The sequence below is a fragment of the Salminus brasiliensis genome, chromosome 4 (assembly GCF_030463535.1).
Source record: "Salminus brasiliensis chromosome 4, fSalBra1.hap2, whole genome shotgun sequence".
Lineage (NCBI taxonomy): Eukaryota > Metazoa > Chordata > Actinopteri > Characiformes > Bryconidae > Salminus > Salminus brasiliensis.
This window is the reverse complement of record NC_132881.1, coordinates 18,878,668-18,892,469: the sequence shown is the minus strand read 5'-3', so window position 1 is coordinate 18,892,469 and position 13,802 is coordinate 18,878,668. Positions and strand designations below refer to the sequence as shown.

Genomic DNA, 13,802 nt, shown 5'->3' with positions numbered 1-13,802 from the left:
TGTAGAAGCTGTGTAGACATTAGTAAAGGACCTTTATACCCAGCTTTACAAGGTTATTCACACTAAAAGTGGTTCTTCTATGGTATTGCTCAAAGAACCTTTGTAGCACCTTTCTTAAGAGTGTTTCCAAGTCAACCTTAGTGTTAATGTTCTCGAATGAAATCTTTTTTTAAGGTTATCTAAAGCTTAAGCTTATCAATTTGTAAGTTAAAGGCGCCACAGAAAGATCTCCAGACTGTGGACCCAACAGGCATCTGCACTTCGAGCATTGTTCTTCTCGAAACACTCCTATTAATCTTTTTTACCATACAAACGACACGCGAAAACATGATGGTATAGTGAATCATACCGCATATGACAAAGGCGAAGAAAAACGTCATTCTGTGCAAAAGGCAAAAACTTAATTTCGGCGTGGTGCTGCGCTTTGTGAACTGAGCATGCCAACAAACCAATGACGAACACATCAATCCCAGTGGGACTCTTCTCATGACGTACCAACCCGGATCAAATCTGATTGTGTTCCCATTTGATGAGAAATATCCAGATATATAAAACGAGGCGAGGGGAGAGGCCGTTCAGAAGAGACGTCAGCCCCTGGAAAAGAGCCGAGAAGGCTTCTTCACACAACTTTGGAAGCTATTTTCACTTCGCAGGGTTTCAGCACCGCGGTCAGCGCTCCTCTTCACAGAGAAACCTCAGCACATGTAAGCCTAATTTTATTCGCCGCCTTGAAAAGAACTTAATTTCAGTAACTATTCCCTTTTTACGCAGCGCACCCTGAACATCTGATCTGCTGCTTATGCTTTCCATTCGTCACTTGTTGTTTCATGCTGCGCTTCGTTTGATCTAAGGAGCTTCTTCTAAATGTTAAACTTCATTTCTAAGATTATTTGCTGATTGTGAAGCGCTGCTTACAGTGGTGAACTTTATTCTATTGAGCGTTCCGAGCATTTTGGTTCATGAATTCGCAGACTTTGCACTTAAGTGAACAGAGGTGTTCTTCTGCAGGTTCAAAGCGATGTTACAGAGGAACGGGTCTCAGCTTCTTCTCCTCATAGCGCTGTGTAGCATCTTCTACTCGCGGACTTTAAGTTTACCCTACTCCTCAATGAGGTAAGAAACACTTTCAAAATAAATCTTGAAGTAAACAAACTGAAGGTGCTCTCTCTATGTTACAGCATGACCCAATTAAAGAACCATTTGGATGCTTAAATGTTTCTTTGCCTGCTTAAAAGGCTTTGAATTGCCTGCTTCATGTGGTTCTTTAACAAATGGTTCCAGCAAAACGAGTTCTTTTATTGCAACTTCATAGAACTGTATTTGCTGTGAGCGAGGAAAGACCAAATGACACTATTTCCTAGACAAACTGTATGTTTTGTAATTTTGGGGAATTATTTTGGTTTTTGATTTTGCTCAACCGTCCCTCAAATCGACCCAAACCACTGAACGCCTGCAATTCTGTACTGACCCAGCAGAACACCTGAACAGACACAGAATGACATATGAGAGAGTGACAGATGTGAAACTCATTTTTTGTTCCGTGGCAGAGCTTCGAGACACGCGGATGGCCTGTTCACCAGTGGATACAGTAAACTGCTGGGTCAACTGTCCGCCAGGCGCTACCTGGAGTCGCTGATCGGGAAGAGAGTCAGGTAGGGCTGCGCGCTTTTGCTCTTTTGCCATGTTTTGCGCTGAGATGGAAAGAAGGGGATTAGAAAAGCATATTGGCGCGAAAAAAACCCTCTTAATCTAGTTTTTTCCTTCTGTGTGCTCTGTGCTGCTGCCAAACTGGTGTTATAAACGTAGCCTAGTTAGCCTAGTAGTCTGAGGCTGTTTAGATGCAGGAAGGTGGTGAGAATGTGATTTTAAAAAACGGGCTGGTGGAATTTGTGAGAAACAGGCTGGAAACCCAATTCCTTCATCAGCACACATGGCCAGTGAGGAACCAGTAATGCCCCTCGACAAGCTTAAAACTTCAAAGTCAAATTCAGCTTGATTTATTTACATACAAATTTAAATCCAAATCTAACCACTTTTCAAGCATGAACATGAGAGGATACATGGCTGCTTGTAAGAAAATCTCCTAAAGATAAAAAAATAAAAAAAATAATGGTTCACGTTAACACCTGTACTGATTCTTTAGAGCATGTTCAACTCAGCGTTTCTCTCTTTCCATTTCAGCAATGATCTGATGGAAGATCAGATGCCAGTGAAGCGTCACTCAGATGCAATATTTACAGATAATTACAGTCGCTTCCGCAAGCAAATGGCCGTGAAAAAGTACCTGAACTCCGTCTTAACAGGAAAGAGGAGGTAGGCTTGTTTCTTGTGCCCGTATTATACATGCCTATTGTGCAGTCTGTGTTTTAGCCTGTATTCTCTATATCATCTAATGATTATGTTCTTTTTGCCACATTTTCAGTCTAGAAGACCCTCCCAGTGAGCAGGAAGAGTCCACCGGAGGAGAGACCACCTACCGGGAGAGCTATGACGACATCACTGTAGACGAGCTCCTAAATCATATACCATTGGTAAGTCTCTAAAATTGGAAAATAAAGAAGAATGCACTGTTAAAAAAAATACAATTTCCTCAGTGGTTCTTGACATAGACACACAGTTCTAGGTAAAGTCTAATGTGAATGATATGTTACCTTTACACGGTCAGAGGAAATGGTACTGTGCAGATACAAGGTCTAAACAGTGTTAACGTACCCTCAAAGACACAGTATGGCCCTTAAGATCCAAAGGTTTACTTTACATGTGGAAAAACAACTGCAATGCAACTAGGGACAATTTTGAGCCTTTACTGAATGCATTGAAAATATACCTTTTTTGGGTAGCACCCCAGTGACAAGAGAGGTGCCACCCCAACGACTGAACCTAGAACCTTTGTCTTTGTCAAAAATGACTCTCAAAAAATGTAAAAACACTGAAAGGTTCTTTAGTGTACCAAAAGTGGTTCTCCTATGCCATTACTGCACAATCCTCTTTGACACTGTTTCACACTGTAAAAGTGTAGCATGTGTATAAAATGTAATATCAGAGCATTTCCACTGTGCAGGCAGCATTTATTTTTTTAGCTGCAAAATTTGGCAAATACCTGCGTGTGTTTAAGCTGTGTGTATTCTAAACCATGAAATCCCTTTTATACTAGGCACCACCATACAGTAATGATTTTTCCTCTTCTCACTTTACCCATCTTTCCAGTTACCTCTGCTTTAGCCAGTCTTTGTAACCAATCAATATGCTTTAATTACTCATGCATGTTCAATTCTTTCTTTCTCTCCCTCTCCCTCTCCCTCTCTCTCTCTCTCTCTCTCTCTCGCCTTTCCTTCCAATTAGCCACTCTGAGGATGACCGGCTGCCTGATAAGAGAACACAATTACCAGTGACTGTCGTAGACATTCCATATACAGAGTTATAGAAAAGGATCAGCATTTAATTCTAAAACAGTGTGTCTCAACATAACAAAAAATACATAAGATGTGGTAACCTATAAAGTAAATGTTTACGTTGTATATAGCAAGTACACTGTAATGAGAGAGGCTGGCCTGACAGTTTATAGATGCAGTCTTATGCAAATGTTTGGGCGCTTCTAAATACAAATCCTCTACAAAAAACACAATACTCCATATTTTAATACACAATTACAATTTATTTGCTAAATTTAACATATTTGGGAAAAAATTAAGTGTAAAATGTTTGTGTATAGTACATATGTATAGTATGTACACAAGTTAAGGCACGGCAATTATGTTATACTTATTTTTTTCAACATGTTAAATTCAGCAAAAAATTTAATCTGTGGTCTAAAAACTGCTGAAAATTTCATATTTCAGTTTGTCATGTCAAATCACATCATATCATTTCAACAGGGGTGCCCAAAACTTTGCATAAGATATATATGTATACTAAGTTTTAGCCCTGAAACAGGAACATTCCTTTGACAAGTCCTCTGTAAGTGGTAGAACCTGAAGAGTTTGAACCCGAAGACCACAAGCAGCGCATCAACTGGAACCCAACAGCATTAGCATTAGTTCCACGCAACAAGTGATTATTTAATATGCTCTGATGTCCATGCATTTTGTAAACCAGAATAATTTTATAAGATAATAATTAATGTTGCTTCTCTGTTGATTCTCAGTGGGACTGAGCTGGGTGGGACAGGGGCATTGGGAAATATTTATTTTTGCCATTCAAAGGATAATAAAAGTTTGAAGAGCCGTTTGACTCTTGACTGCACTCAATGTCGATGGCACGCCCAACCTGCTTATGATCATCAGTCATTAAAATCAGTTGATTAACTGCAATGGCTTCTCTCATGGATAACACGTTAACTTCAACCTGTGAGACATCCCTTCAGCTCATACCCAGACATACATCTGCAAATAAAGAGCAAGAGAGAGGGAGAACAGGGGATTAAAAGCTTAAAATGACAGCAAGCAACATTCATTGATTAATTTATTTCGCTGATCATTCAGTCAAAACAAATGACTAGTACTGGATCCTTTGCCTAGCTTTGTTATTGCTGTATGCATTTCATCCATGTTTTGTAACAAGAGAAGCAGAAACATGTAAAAGTCAGATGACCAGTGAGTCAACATGTTTACTAGTGTCAAGTGAAGCTTTTGAAATCTGAATCATAAATGTCAGAGGCTGCAGAATGCCAGAGCGAACGTTCGCACAAGAAGATATTAATAACAAGCTGCAACCAAATTACAAAACACTTCTGATTTTCTGTCAAGTATAATTAATACTAATTTCCCCTATGACCTGGAAAATAGCTTGATTGCCTCTAATGAATCTGCTGGTACATAAATATATGGGGATGAGGCCATGCTGTCATACTGTTGTGTAGAGACTATGTGCTTTTTAAAAAAAAAATTAAAAAAATGAATGAACTTATTAAAACTATCCCAATATATCTAGAATATCAACAGACCTTGCCTGTGTTTCGGTGTTTATTTGTGGTGGCATAACTGTCTGCTCTAGGTGGTCAAGATCAGTGGCAGCTGGACAAACTGCACTCTTCCCCTAACATTCAGTGTAGTGCTTTTAATTTTTATGAGTTTTTAAATGAAACAAAAAGTCACTCTTGTGACATTGTTAAGAAGAACCTTTTTGGAGAAAAATCTAAATTTTCTAAAATAAGTTTGCACTTACACAGTTTTGGAGCTACCAGGCTAGGATTACAAACAAACTTTACCCTTTATAACAACTCATCTAATATAATAATATAATAAAATGATGAATATGTTTTATATGTAAATATATATATATATATATATATATATATATATATATATATATATATTATGTATATGATACATGTGTTATATTGCATTTCAAGTTTTTGGAAACTATGAATTGTAAAAAAAACAAAAGACAAATTACAGACAACTGTGTGTGTATACACACACACACACACACACACACACACACACACACACACACAAAATTGGTGGAAAATAAGTATTTGGTCAATACTTATTTTCAACTCACTACTTTGTAACATAACCTTTGTTGGCAATGACAGAGGTCAAATGTTTCCTGTAAGTCTTAACTGGGTTTGCACACACTGTAGCTGGTATTTTGGCCCATTCCTCCATGCAGATCTCCTCTAGAGCAGTGATGTTTTGAGACTTTCAACTCCCTCCACAAATTTTCTATGGGGTTGAGCCACTCCAGGACCTTGAAATGCTTTTTACAGAGCCACTCCTTTGTTGCCCAAGCGGTGTGTTTGGGATCATTGTCATGCTGGAAGACACAGCAAACCTTCCCTTTCTTCAATTCTCTAACTGATGGAAGGAGGTTTTGGCTAAACTTCTTACGATACATGGCCCCGTTCATTCTTCCCTTAACACGGATCAGTCGTCCCATCTCCTTTGCAGAAAAACAGCCCCAAAGCCATGTTTCCACCCCATGCTTTACAGTAGGTATGGTGTTCTTGGGATGCAACTCAGCATTCTTTTTCCTCCAAACACGACAAATTGAGTATTTGCCAAAAAGTTCTATTTTGGTTTCATCTGGTCACATGATATTCTCCCAATCCTCTTCTGGATCATCCATATGCTCTCTGGCAAACTTCAGATGGGCCTGAACATGTATTGGCTTAAGCAGGGGGACACGCCTGGCACTGCAAGATTTGAGTCCCTCTCAGCATAGTGTATGGTAGCCTTTGTTACTTTGGTCCCAGCTCTCTGCAGGTAATTCATCAGGTCCCTCCGTGTAGTTCTAGAATTTTTGTTCTCCGTTTTCATGATCATTTTGACCCCACGGGATGAGATCTTGCGTAGGGTCCCAGATGGAGGGAGATTATCGATGGTCTTCCATTTTCTTACAATTGCTCCCACAGTTGATTTATTCACACCAACCTGCTTGCATTTTGTAGATTCACTTTTCCCAGCCTGGTGCAGGTCTACAATTGTCTTCCTGGTGTCCTTCGACAGCTCTTTGGTCTTGGCCATGGTTAAGTTGGGAGTCTGACTGTTTAAGGCAGCGGACAAGTGTCTTTTATACAGATAATGAGGTAAAACAGTTGCCATTAATACAGGTAGGAGGACAGAAGAGCTTCTTAAAGAAGTTAAAAAAGTTACAGGTTTGTGAGAGCCAGAAATCTTGCTTGTTTGTGGGTGACCAAATACTTATTTTCCACCATAATGTACAGATACATTATTTTAAAATCCTACAGTGATTTTGTGGATTTGTTTTTCTCATTTTGTCTCTCATAACTGAAGTGTACATATGATGAAAATTACAGACCTCTCTCATCTTTGTAAGTAGGGTAACTTGCACAATCAGTGGCTGACTAAATTATTTTTTGCCCCATTGTATGTATATACACACACACATATATATATATATATATATATATATGTGAACTTTTTAGGCTGACTACTGTTCAGAGTAATCTCCTTTTTATGGAAAATGGCCCTGGCTTTGATTCAGTGGAGTGACAGAGCTTTAGTAATCCTTTTCAGATTCAGATCTGTATTGGAATCTCTTTAGAATGTGGCATTATGTGCTGATTTTTAAGACCTTCTAGCTTGCTTCCCACTGCCAGAAAGGTTCTGTTTAAGTGATGTTTCGATTCAACAGGTCTGAAAGTAATCATAAAAGTGTGTAGTAGCTAAGGGGGGCAATTATTTTTTCACATAGGTAATATAGATTTGGAATAAATATGTATCTTCAATAAATGGAATGATCATTTAAAAACTGCATTATGTGTTTACATGTGTTACATTTTATCTTACATTAAAATCTTATATTAAAATTTGTTTAATGAAACATGAAAAATGTGGAAAATATGCAAAAATATAAATAAAAAAATACTTTTTCACAGGCACTTGCAAAGGATGATGCAACACATTCTGTACTAGGTCTACTACAGTTCCACAAATCCATAATCACTATTGGCTGGGAAATGTATACAATATATATATAACATATATACATATATGTATACAATATATGTTATGAAACATATATTGGTCCTTTTTCGGCTGCAGTCCATGATATTTAGGTATCATTATAAACTATGACTTTCAGATGACTTACATGGAATGGAGGAATGGCAAGAGAAAAATACAGGAGAAGGCAAGTATTCCAGTGTTTGTGTTGATGATTCTAATTTGTCACATCAGATTACTCATCTTTAGGGCCCTGAGGGGCAAAAAGGAAGAGAAGCAAAAATGGTACACAAACGGTGATGACTAAGCTGGACACAAAAAAAACTGCCTTGTCAAACAGTGTGTGTGTGTTCAGAAACATGTATGCATGGGATACACACACACACACACATACACATAGACAAAATTGTTGATACCCCTCAGTTAATGAAAGAGAAACCAGCAATGGTCACAGAAATAACTTGAATCAGACATAATAAAGTCATAATAAATAAAACTTATATAAAATGAACAAATGGAAAACTGACATTGATTTTGAACCAGGCTTCAGCAGAATTCTTTTAAAAAGTAAACTCATTAAACAGGCCTGGACAAAAACAATGATACCCCTAAAAAATTGTGACCAAAGGGACATAGTGTGTCCACTAATTAGCATCACAGGTGTCTACAATCTTGTAATCAGTTAGTGGGCCTATATATAGGGCTACAAATAGTCACTGTGCTGTTTGGTGACATGGTGTGTACCACACTCAACATGGACCAGAGGAAGCGAACGAAAAAGTTGTCTCAGGAGATTAGAAAGAAAATTATACACAAGCGTGTTAAAGGTAACCAAAATGTTATGAGACCATTTCCAAGCAGCTTAATGTTCCTGTGATTACAGTTGCACATATTATTCAGAAATTTAAGATCCATGGGACTACAGCCAACCTCCCTGGACGTGGCCGCAGGAGGAAAATTGATGACAAATCAAAGAGATAATATGAATGTAACAAAAGAGCCCAGAAAAACTAAAGAGATTAAAGGTGAACTTCAAGCTCAAGAAACATCAGTGTCGGATCACACCATCCACCATTGTTTGAGCCAAAGTGGACTTCATGGGAGATGACCAAGGAGGATACCATTGTTGAAAACACATCTTAAAAACGCCAGACTGGAATTTGCCAAACTACATGTTGACAAGCCCCAAAGCTTCTGGGAGAATGTCCTATGGACAGATGAAACAAAAATGGAACTTTTTGCCAAGGCATATCAGCTCTTTGTTTACAGACGAAAAAATTAAGCATATCAAGAAAAGAACACTGTCTCAAATGTGAAACATGAAGGAGGCTCTGTTATGCTTTGCAGCTGCTTTGCTGCATCCGGCACAGGGTGTCTTGAATCTGTGCAGGGTACAATGAAATCTCAAGACTATCAAGGTATTCTAGAGAGAAATGTGCTGCCCAGTGTTAGGAAGCTTGGTCTCAGTCACAGGTCATGGGTCTTGCAACAGGATAATGATCCAAAACACTCCTAAAATGATCCTAAAAGCACCCAAGAATGGCTAAGAGCAAAACATTGGACTATTCTGAAGTGGCCTTCTATGAGCCCTGACCTAAATCCTAATGAGCATCTTTGGAAGGAGCTGAAACATGCCGTCTGGAAAAGGCACCCTTCAAACCTGAGACAACTGGAGCAGTTTGCTCATGAGGAGTGGGCCAAAATACCTGCTGAGAGGTGCAGAAGTCTCATTGACAGTTACAGGAATCATTTGATTGCAGTGATTGCCTCAAAAGGTTGTGCAACAAAATATTAAGTCAAGGGTACCATCATTTCTGTCCAGGCCAGTTTTTTTTATTTTTATAATTCTGTTGAAGTATGGTTGAAAAGCAATGTCTGACTTTCATTGGTTAATGTTTATAGCATTTTTATATATTATTACTTTTATTTCTGTGACCATTATGGGTTTTTCTTTCATTAACCGAGTGGTACCAACAATTCAGTCCACGTGTGTGTGTGTGTGTGTGTGTATATATATATATATATATATATATATATATATATATATATATATATATATATATATATATATATATTTGTTCTGGTCCTCTTTATGCCATCTTTCTGCTTTAAAATGCCTGATGTTAGTGCTTTAATTATACTCTGTTAATTTTTTTTGCCTTGTTGTTGTTAGCAGTAAGCTCAGGTTACCATGTGGCATGCTGATGTTCTTCAGTTTAACTAAATTAGGTAGATCTAACGTAAACCAGAAGTACTATTATATTTTTTTCTACTGCCATTAATAAAACAGAACGACATTAAGCATAATGTCAGAGTAATAACAATGATTAGTCCAGGTCATATGAGTGATCATGAGACTCAAATCTCGAAATCTTCTTAATCTTCTTAATTTGAAAGTATGTACATAACAGTACTTATAGGAGTGCAATACAAACAGCAAGACTATCAAAAATGAAGAGATTTTTAAGAGCCTTAGAAGAACTACTAGATTTATGAGTATAAAGAACCTTCACCTAATGTGTTCTACATCAGTTTAAGGGCTCAAGTTCTATAATAACTAATTTCTCATTTACACATCTCATTTACAAAAATGTTTCTCCAAAGAGTCATCCATCGAAAGTAATTTAAGAACCCAAAAGTGGTTTATCCACAGCATCATGCATACAAGGAATTCTTTTTGGCACCTTTATTTTTCAGAGTGAAAAACACGATCCAGCAAACATTTGTTTAATCAATGTTGAAATGACTGTGATTTAAGTCACAGCTATGCAATGACGATTGCTTACTGTAAGTATCAGCATAATCACTGTCATTCCAAACAATTCTGCTAAATCATTCCTGGTTTCTACAATTCTATGAGAAGTTTTTCTACTTTAAATCCACACATACAATTTAAAATGGTTATTTAACCCTTAAAAGCCATTGTAACTGCACTGCACTACCCTGAAAAAAGCATGTGAAAGCTCCGTTCACTTGCCCAGTTAAGATGAACAGAATTAGATGTAAACATAAGCTTGGCATAAACACTGCACTAGATCATTTGTCACCAACTTCCTTTGCTAAACTGAATTGTATATGTGTTAACTACAGATTGGCATATCTTTTGAACCGGTTACACTTTAAATAATATAACATGATCTAATTGTACTCTCTGACTATTATTTCTGCAATAACCAGTGCTATAGCACTGTGCTATAGATACAGCAATCTAGATAGGTAGCTAGGCACAAAATTACATTTGCTCTAACATGTATTTAAGGCTGTAACTGAAGGAACTGACATATTTGTCCATGTGTTATGAAGTGAAATAAACTTGATCATAATCTAGTTCTGTTGTATTACAGCAACTGTAATGCTTGTTAGTTCATGCCTAGAATTACCTGGGCAAGTCAACTGGGCAAGTCTGGTTTACTTGTGTACCTGCTTTCAGAATTAGTTGTTTAAAGAAAAAAAATTTAAGTTGCTAAATGAGGATCCAACAACATAATTTTACCAATTACCGCCTGTGCTGATCAACATCACACTAGTAGTAATGTGTGGGGAAAACACCATCAACCCACACCTAAGAGAGAAAAGCCAACTGTGCTCTCTTGGACTCTGGCTGCTGAGTAGCATGACCCAGGATTTCAACCAGCAATCCTTGGATTGTAGTAGCAGCTTCTTAGTGCACTGGCCCACTCAGAGCTCCATAAATTATTTTTGCAAATGCATTTCTTAGTATGACTGTTAAGGGCTTAAAGTGCTATCAATTGGAAGTTTTTAAGAGAATGAGAAACATACACTTTTACTGCCTTTAATTTTAAGAGAAACATTAAACAAGTAACCAAGGTGAAATAGAAATGTTAAAGTAAGGTTTTGTGAGTTGGCATTGATGCTAATTTGCTTTTTGAAGGGTTTTTGTTGTGATCCACACCCCCGCAGGCTAACAGTTTTGTGACGTACTTTAAAAAGCACTGCAGGACCAAAACATGCAAATAGAGATGGAGCGGTTAGGATGGACAGCACTCCATGTGATGTGGACACTTGGCCTCTGGTCAGTAAAGCTGAATCCAAAATGATCTAAGGTATCAGCTTGTGCTCATGTGGTACGATGTACGTCAAGTATGAAGTGTATCGAATTGTGTGGTGTAGCTTGGATGCTGGATGATTTGGCCAGGCTGTATGGAGACAGGCAGCTCATTAGCGCTCTTTACTGCCAGGCTAAATGGACCAGGGGAATGTTGCCGGTAAAAATAGACAGGCCTCAGTCCACTACACTGACCAGACCCCTCTGCTCTGGTAATTGCTGCCGTACCACTTAAAGCGATTCCCTGTAGAAATGGACAGCCAGGAACCACTATTTTGTGTGTGTGCGCATGTGTGTGTGCGTGCGTGCAAGGACATTTTGCATGCTCGTACAAGCGCATCTTTCTGTTCTGATCCCTCTCCACAGTGTGCAAAGCTGAACAAAGCTGATTTCTTTGAATGACGTTTCAGATCATCTTCAGAAAAGCACCAAAACCATTTAGGTTTTCCCAAAAACAAAATATGTAATGTAAAGGAGACCTCATGATTGAATGAATGGAAGATCACTGATTTCTGAATTTGCTCTCTTCAACCCCCTTAAGGGAAAAAAGAGTAAATCAGCACAAGCACTTACAGTTGCGTTCAGACATTTACATACACTTGTAATGGACATAAATGTCATGGCAATATTGGGTTTTCAATGGTTGAAATGAACTGTTCTTGTACTGCATAACAGATACCTTTAAAAGAAACAGAAATCGGATGCATTATTTTATTAGATGTTTTTATTTAGAAGCTATTATTTTTGAAGGTTTTCAGGGCCTCATGTCATGTCTATTCCACACACTTTGTGCAAAATGCCAGGGCATGTTGCTACCACCACCATGCTTAACAGTTGGTACAGTTTTTCTGAGAACATTTCTCTGCCCATGTGGTCAGCTGCAAACATTGATCAAGCTTGGCATGTTTTTTGGAGCGGGGGGTTTCTATATTGGATGGCAGTCCCTCCGTTCATGGTTATGTAAAACTCATTAAATAATATATAATATATAATATAAATATTGTAACCACCCATAGCATTTTCCTAATGTATTATTAATAATTGTTAAATATGTACTAGTAATCAAAGAATAGTTTAAATGTTCGTATTTGTAATCATCACTGACACACACCAAACAATGAAATGCAACTAGGAGTATCTATCAGCATTTTGGAGGCCCTTCTCCGGCCTTGATGACTGACTCTCATAACTCTGCCATATTGTCAAAAGGTCAGGGGTGTCCAGTCTAATTCACAAAGGACTGTGTAGACGTAGCCATTAGTTTTCATTTCAGACGAGTAGGAGCACACTCAATCAGTTGTTTGAAGACTGAGGGCAGCTTATTGAACTAATAGAATCAGTTGCGCTCAGGATGAGAGAATGAAAACCTGCAGCCATACCAACCCCTTGAGGATAAAATTTAACACCCCCGAAGGATTGCTTCCCATGCACTTTCCTTCTTCTCTTACAGATGTGTAATGTTTCTTCTTCATGCTGAGCTATCCCACAAGTACTCAATGGTGTTTAAATTTGGTAATTGCCTTGACTGATGCCCCCCCCCCCCCCCCCCCCCCGGGCAATAAATTATTGATAAGAAATAACCATATTACCACATACTTTTTCTTCTGCTGGGATGTGCTGATATAATCACAATATAATATAACTAATATAGTTATATAGGTGGTATATATAGGTAGGCAGACAGCAGTAGCAAGAGGGTGGGCAGCTGGTCTGACACGGGTTGCAGGAGAGGCCGATGGTCAGTCTGGTGGGTGGGCAGCGGGTCTGCTGTGAGTAGCAGGGGAGTCCAGTGTTCAATTATCCATCTGAGTCAGGCTGGACAAGTGGGCAGTTATTAACTCAGAGAAAGGAAAGAGTAAACAACTCTGGCAGGACTGACTATAACAGTCTAATTGAAAGGAGAGTGCCAGAAGGTTATACAGACACTGGAGCATTAATTCGTTTAGTGTTTGGTGATTAATGCACTAAACTAAACAAATGAGTTTTCAGCCTAGACTTGAAGATGGAAGCTGTCTCGAATCCCGAACCTTATCTCGAATATATTGTGTCACATATGAATTTTTACTATATCATAATCAAATATTTCTGTTCAACCTGTTTTGCACTGCAAAAGTAACCAAATAACTGAACTGATTACTGATGTGTGTACACTGCTTAATTCCCTCTCGTAGTGGCTATTTTGCACTATTTGAAGCATACTAATTCACAGTGCTAGTTAGCTAGGCTAGGCTCTACTTGGTGGCATTTTTTGATACACTGTATTACAATCAAGCAAAGTAAAATAATACATAAAGTCTAAATCCCCCATATAAATTTAGAAATTATAT

General features: G+C 38.2%; 2 protein-coding genes across 2 annotated transcripts in view; both read left to right on the top strand.

Annotated features, from left to right (window-relative positions):
* The window catches only part of LOC140554459 (arginyl-tRNA--protein transferase 1), a 320,650-nt gene that overhangs the window by 41,567 nt on the left and 265,281 nt on the right, over positions 1–13,802 (top strand). The window lies entirely within an intron of this gene.
* On the top strand, positions 594–4,166 carry vip (vasoactive intestinal peptide). The gene is made up of 6 exons (XM_072676814.1): positions 594–704; positions 1,009–1,113; positions 1,548–1,652; positions 2,182–2,313; positions 2,423–2,531; positions 3,343–4,166. Coding segments are annotated over exons 1-6 (462 nt in total). The 5' UTR covers positions 594–702; the 3' UTR covers positions 3,352–4,166.

Excerpts from the sequence above, each read along its gene's own strand:
- vip (XM_072676814.1), top strand. Across the intron at positions 1,653-2,181 it reads CTGATCGGGAAGAGAGTCAG|CAATGATCTGATGGAAGATC; the intron begins GTAGGGCTGCGC and ends TTTCCATTTCAG. Across the intron at positions 2,314-2,422 it reads GTCTTAACAGGAAAGAGGAG|TCTAGAAGACCCTCCCAGTG; the intron begins GTAGGCTTGTTT and ends CCACATTTTCAG.